The sequence below is a fragment of the Gossypium raimondii genome, chromosome 5, assembly GCF_025698545.1.
Source record: "Gossypium raimondii isolate GPD5lz chromosome 5, ASM2569854v1, whole genome shotgun sequence".
NCBI classification, from domain to species: domain Eukaryota; kingdom Viridiplantae; phylum Streptophyta; class Magnoliopsida; order Malvales; family Malvaceae; genus Gossypium; species Gossypium raimondii.
The window spans coordinates 46911110-46918199 of record NC_068569.1 but is presented as its reverse complement, the minus strand read 5'-3'; the positions used below and the strand labels follow the sequence as shown (position 1 = coordinate 46918199).

Here is a 7090-nt window from a genome sequence, read left to right as displayed (position 1 = left end):
GAGAAGCTTAAATTTGCTCTAACTTGGGCACCTATTTTGGTACAGCTTGAATCTAGTAGAGGGTTTGTAGTTTACAACGATGCTTCACATGTCGGATTGGGCTGTATATTGATGCAGGATGGTAAGGTTATGACTTATGCGTCCTGACAACTTAAGTCACATGAAGAAAACTATCGTATGCAAGAATCTTGAGTTGGCTGCAGTTGTCTTCACTCTGAAATTCTAGAGGCATTATCTGTATGGTGAGAGGTGTATCATTTACACCAATCCCAAGAGCCTCAAGTATTTGCTGACTTAGAAAGAGTTGAACCTTAGCCAACGTAGATAGATTGAGTTGCTTAAGGACTAAACAACAATGGGGTTCTGTGTTTCAAGGGCCAAATCTATGTGCCTAACGATACTGAGTTTCGACAATCAATTCTGCGAGAGAGCATAGTAGCTCTAATGCTTAGCATCCCAGTGGAAATAAGATGTATAAGGGTCTTTGAGAGTTATACTGCTGGCCTGGTTTGAAACATGAGGTAACTATATTTGTTTCTCATTGTCAGACTTGTCAGCAGGTTAAGCCTGAGCATCAACAGCCTTCAAGACTGCTACAGTTTGTTAAGATTCCCCTTTGGAAGTAAGTGCGTCTGACTATGGATTTTGTTAGCGGGTTGCCTCTTACACCCTCTAAGAAAGATTCTATTTGGTTCATCGTGGATCGATTGACCAAGTATGCACACTTTCTTCCTGTCAGGACAGATTATTCGCTTCAAAAGCTGGCTAAGTTATATGTATTCGGGATTGTAAGATTGCACAAAGTTCCAGTTTCAATCATCTCTAACAGAGACCCAAGTTTAACTTCTCTGTTTTAGAAGAAGCTTTATGAGGCATTAAGAACTCAATTGGATTTTAGTAATGCGTACCATTCTCAGACCGATGGATAGTTTGAGCGAGTTATTCAGATTCTAGAAGATATGTTACGAATCTGTGTGATTGACTTTCGGGGTAGCTGGGACGAATTTCTGCCACTGGCTAAGTTTGAATATAATAATAAATTTCAGTCTAGCATACATATGGCACATTACGAGACTATGTATGGTCGTAAGTACCGTACCCTTCTGTGTTGGACCGAGTTAAGTGAGCGTCGGGTGTTGGGTCCTGATTTGGTTTCTAAGACTGAGGATACTATGAGATTGATTTGAAACTGCCTTAAGGCAACTTCTGATCGAAAAAAATCGTATGCAGATTTAAAGAGCAGAGATATCAAGTATTTAGTGGGTGATCAGGTTTTTCTGAAAGTATCTCCTCAAAAAAAGTTTTTCAGTTAAGATGTAAGGGTAAGTTCAGCCCAAGGTTCATTGGGCCTTACAGTATTGTAAAACGTATTGGATCTATCGCATATCAACTAGAGCTACCCCCTGAATTAGACTGGGTTCACGACGTGTTCCACGTCTCGATGTTGAGATGGTATCGGTCTAACCCCACTCACATTGTCCTTATTGAGGAGATTGAGGTGAGACCAGATTTGATTTTTAAGGAAGAACTTGTTCAAATTTTGGATCGAGACATCAAGGTGTTGAGGAGGAAAATCGTACCTCTAATTAAGGTCCTGTGGCGGAATCATGACACTAAGGAAACCACTTGGTAACTTGAGGAGTCGACTCGACAACAATACCCTTATTTGTTTGAATCAAGTAAATTTTGAGGCCAAAATTTCTTTTAGAGGGAGAGAGTCGTAACACCCTAAAATTTTGAATGTTTGATTGTTAACTCTATCATTATTAAGTCTGTTTCTGTAGCTAAGTACTCTATTTATGTGTCTGAGATTGGGGGTTTAAGTCTCACTTTTGGTAGATTTTTGTTATTTTATTTTGACTTAAACCTTATCCTTTAACTTTCGACTTAAGTTTATTTTTGCGCTAACTTGTGCAATGATGAGCTTAGTGGTTCAATGATTAAGTCTTTGTGCTATTTTTTATTTGGTATTCGAGTCTCTGTGTTACTAATGAGGAAATATATTTTTATGCTATTTTTGTAAATTGATTTATTTAAAAAAACAAATTAAATTGTTTTTCGTTCCCTCTTCTCTCTTTTATGTTTATTTCTTTCTTTTCATGGTTTTTCTACTATTTTCTACTCCTCTCTTATCTTATTTTCTTTGATTTCTTTTGTCAATTTTTTGCTACTATTTTGTCGAGGATTGCGTAATTTGTTGTGTTCGTTTGAAAGATTATCACTGTAAGTTGTACTATCAATTCCTGTTTATGTTTCCCTTATTGTTATTTGCCAAATTGGCTTTCTACTTGTTTTGTTCAATTGCCCTCCTGAGCATTCAATTGGTCCCCTTTTCTAGGTGAAGAAGTTGCTTGTCACGATCCTCTATCAGTTTAGGCTTTTACGTTACTACGTTTGTATAAGGGTAAGCACATTTTTCTTTTCGGGTTTTTGCGTCGAAAGTTTCAATGTAACCTTGGTTTTGTACGCTAATTCTAGTAGTTAATCGGGGAATAATTGTCTAATTGATCATAGTAATGACATTTTTAGGTTTTAGGATTTTCTTTGGTGCTTCTACGTCAAATCCATCCCAAGTGTGTAAAGAAAACTCGAATTTTTGCGGACGGCAAAACCCAAAAATCATTGTTGTTAATGTCATACGGTCGTGTGCCAGACAGTGTGGTAGGTCGTGTAACTCTTTGACTTGGGTCACATGGGCGTGTGCCTAAGCCTTGTGAGGGATTGTTTTGGTGGTGAGTTACACAGGCGTGTATCAGGCTATGTGCTAAACCATGTAACTATTTGACTTGAGTCACACGGTCGTTTGCTCGGCCGTGTGGGCCACACGGGCTAGCCATCCAGGCCGTGTGAATCCACACGGGCATGTGGGTCAAAAATCAAAATTTTTTCCTAGGGTCGTAAATGTCGTTCAAAGATTGAAGCGTCTTAGGGTATTTAACAATAAGATCTTTAAATGAGAAAGTTTGTAGTAGCCAAGGGGATGCGAAAATGAGTAATCGAAACTTTATGACAGTGATTACATACCATTAGGAGATACGAAAGTATAGGAGATGCAAAAATAAGTTTTCACAAAAGTAGAAGAAAATAAAAAATAAACAAAATTTTATATACCTTTTAGTTGGAAGCATGGGCAATGAATATGAAATTTAACATTAACGAAAGTTCGAGAAATTTGAAAGTGAATAATCAAAACTTTTAATTGATCTTTTTGGTTTCAATCAAGTTTTATTTTTAATTTTTTAAGATTTTTAATTTTTGTGCACTAATTTTAATAGTTAATTACTAATTTTAAAAATAATTTACAGGAGCGGAAATGCAATTTATACCCTTCTTCACACTTTCACCAAATATGAGTATTTTGAAAGAAATATTTGTTATTGATATTTTGGTAACTTTTATAGGGATTTTCAGTGAAACCATTTTCCCGGTTCTTGCAGATTAATATGAATACTAACCTTCAACAGATTTACCCTCCGGTTATGATTTTTCCTTGATCCTTCTTTTGTTTATCTAAATCTGTCTGCCTTATCTGGTTTTTTTTTTTTTATCTCCAACCATTTGTTTGTGGTAATTTTGGTTTTGGATTCGCACACCAACTGTTCGAGGTTTTATCTCAGAAAAAGCAACGTCTTTTTGTTTTTGTTACTTGTTAATGAAGAGAAGATCCATAATAACGTTATCATCTTCAACAATCCGATGTCAAAAATTAGATTCCATGTTTGTTTCAGTAAGGCAAATATCAAGTGGAGGAAAAAGATCAAAGAAGAAAATATACCACAGAGACCATCAACTAGACAAAGTAATGGATTTGCAGAAGAAACCATCTTTAATTCTTCAGCTAAAGTGCATTATCCAATCTCAAAATCATCAACGTCTTCTTCTTCGTGACCTCGAAAAGGAAGTTGGGTTTGTGGCAAAATGGAACTTCATGTCCATCATTGAGAAGTACCCTTCAATATTCGGTGTTGGTGGTGGCTGTGGAAAAGAACTCCCTTTTGTTACACTAACTGGAAAAGCCGAAAAGATTGCAAGAGAAGAGGGTGAAGCAAGGAATTTAATGGAACCCATTTTGGTTAAGAACCTAAGGAAGTTGTTAATGTTGTCTATTGATTGTAGGGTGCCATTGGAGAAGGTTGAATTAATTGGAAATGAACTTGGCTTGCCTCATGACTTCAAAAAGTCATTGATTTTCAAATATCCTGAATATTTTTCCATCAAAGTTATCAATGGTAGAGCTTATCTTAACTTGGAGAACTGGGATTCTTTACTGGCAGTGACTGCTCGTGAGGAGAGATTCGCACGTGAAAGGATGTTGCAATCAGCTGGTGGTCAAAATAAGGTTAGGATCACGAAAGATGGTAACTATCTTGGTCCATTCGCATTTAAAATGTGTTATGCTGCTGGTTTTAGACCGAATAAGAGTTATCTTGAGGAGCTTGAGAAGGGGCAGAAAATGGAATTCCCTTCTCCATACTTGAATGCGAGGAGATTTGAAGTTGCAGATCCAAAAACCCGAAAAAGAGTGGTGGCTGTGCTTCATGAACTCCTCAGTTTGACCATGGAGAAGAGGATGACATCTGCAAAACTGGACGCATTTCATTCAGAGTACCGATTACCTTCCAAGTTAGTGCTATGTTTGATAAAGCACCATGGTATATTTTACATTACAAATAAAGGTGCAAGTAGCACTGTATTTCTTAAAGAAGCATATGATGGTACAAATTTGGTAGATAAATGTCCTATCCTGATGTTTAATGATAAGTTTGTTGCACTAAGTGGTAGAAATGAGACCAGTTCAGGTAACGTTATGAAATATACTTAGGTTGTTACTTAACAGATGTGGGATAATACCACTTTGCAACCATGTTAATTTATGATGTCAATGCAGTTGACATGGGAGCTGATAATTATAAAGTGTTTGATGTGGATGGAGAAAATCAGGTAAGGTGGAATTTTTTCTTAATCTTTCCTCATTGATAATGGAGTATGGATGGCACCATTTTCTGCTATGAGTTATATTATTTGATAAACATTGAAATCACTTAAAAACGGAAGTAGAGGCAGAAGCAGATACAGCTTTCTCTACTCCATTATTAAAAGCACTCCAGAATCGTAAACTTTTTAGTTGGACTATCACTTTCAATTGGACCTAGGTTGTAAAACTTTCACATGTTTCTGCTGAGACGGAAGAAGGTTTTCTAGTGCGTTTGCCTCCCTACTTAACATCAAATATTGAAGAAGTTTACTGCTAAACCTGCAGCATATTGTATGGACTGTGGAGATTAATAAATCCTCCTGGCTTTGTTAATGGAAAGAACCTCAATCATTAAACTTCCGATAAGGGTAGTTGCTCTTTTTTTCCCTCTCTCTGTTCCCATCTCTCAGGGTTGGAGTGAGTCCTTCAAAATACTACATTCACTAAACAAGGCCTGACAACAAAGGCTGGAGAACTCTGGATTAAGAATGGCCTTCAATTAAGGTGAACTGCTTATGGGACCTCTTATAATAAAGGGATCAATTTGTGTGAGGCCTTCTGTAAATGTAGAAACAGTTTCAAAGTGTATGTTCATTTATTTTAAGTTTGTTTAGCTTCTAAGTTGTTATGGAAAATTCATATCATTTACTGTTGGACTATGTTTTGAGATTTATTTCACATAATTAGCCAAGCAAGTTCGCTGCGACTTATTGTGATGTATAGTGGGTTTCCTTTGAGTACATGTTCTCATCTTATGATTGGTACAGGCTATTGAGACTTTATAGTACAATGTTTTGAACGTAAGCAAATTCTTGGAGGAAAACCAAGAAACCATTCTAATCTTACCAAGAAAACTCCATGATGAGCTTATAAGACGGGATGATTTTAATGGATCTTCGTTGTTCATTGTCATACAAAATCTAGAAATTCTCAGGCCATATTTGATTGAACTGGGGAGGTGTAGAAGCTACATATTTCATCAAAGAGAAGGTTGCCGCATGAATCTATGCTACTCGGACTTGGTTGAGTGTCAACTGCGGGTATGTGTCATACACAAGTAAGTTCAAATTTTTAAAAGTTCTCTTTAGTATTTGGAGGGTCTTCTGAGGATCCTATCTGTATACTGTTGAATGCGTTGGACACAATGGAACATAAAAATAAAAAATAAAAAAAATAAAAAGAAGAAGAAGAAGAAGAAGAAGAAGAAGAAGAAGAAGAAGAAGAAGAAGAAAGGAGCAACATAAGTATGATTTATATATATATATATATATATGTATATAATTATTATTTACTCCTTTGGACTTAGATTTGTACCTTTATACCTAATTATCCTACTCAACATCAACAAATTGCTGCTATAAAGTTTTTATTTATTTTTGGACAGAGTGCTATAAAGTTGATAAATCAAGTAGTGGTTGTTTAGTGCCCACAAACAATAAATTGTATTGCCTAGGTATTAAATCACTTTATAATGACTTTGCTTTACTGTTTTCTTGATCACTAAAGCACTCATTTTGGTCCTCCTATGGATCTTACTGGTGCAGCTGAGTTGACTGGAAAGCATGTTAGAGAAACTCATTGATGTGTTTGATAAAACATGATGAAATGGTCTAGCCATGGAAATAGAAAGTAGGAACCTTGATGATTGCAGCCATTAAGCCATATTTTCCTATTCCCTCATTAACGATCTTTGTGAAAGATTAAAGTATTTAAGCACTCGATAATGCTGTATTCTTTCAACAAAATCTGAATTCTCGAAAATGTATAATCCTGAAATAATTGCATACTTCAACAATGAAGACAATCATGAGAACCAACAGTAAAAGTATCATGGAGGTCCCTGCATTGGGAATCAAATTACATTTTGACCTCTACTCGAAAAATGGCCAAATTAGTTATTGTATCTTAAATTAAAGAGTAAAACAACACTTCTGTTTAGCCACATCGGTTTTAACAGTACAAATGGATAAAATTTTAACAGAAAAGACCAATTTATTCTTTGATCTAACGTATAGTGACTAATTTACTTTTTTTTTTAGTAGAGAGGGCAAAATGCAATTTGACTACTAGTATAAGAGTCTCTATGATACTTTTACCGAGAACGAGCATATTTCA

At 35.9% G+C, this 7090-nt stretch overlaps 1 protein-coding gene across 1 annotated transcript; it reads left to right on the top strand.

Annotated features, from left to right (window-relative positions):
* Nucleotides 1-3370: 3370 nt before the first annotated feature.
* On the top strand, nt 3371-5634 carry LOC105766249 (protein WHAT'S THIS FACTOR 1 homolog, chloroplastic). Its single transcript, XM_012585626.2, has one exon. It carries the CDS (start codon nt 3653-3655, stop codon nt 4820-4822), a length of 1170 nt encoding a protein of 389 aa, XP_012441080.1. The 5' UTR covers nt 3371-3652; the 3' UTR covers nt 4823-5634.
* The last annotated feature ends 1456 nt before the right edge of the window (nt 5635-7090 follow it).

Coding starts and splice junctions, on each gene's coding strand:
- LOC105766249 (XM_012585626.2), top strand. CDS start 3,653: ATGAAGAGAAGATCCATAATAACGTTATCATCTTCAACAATCCGATGT.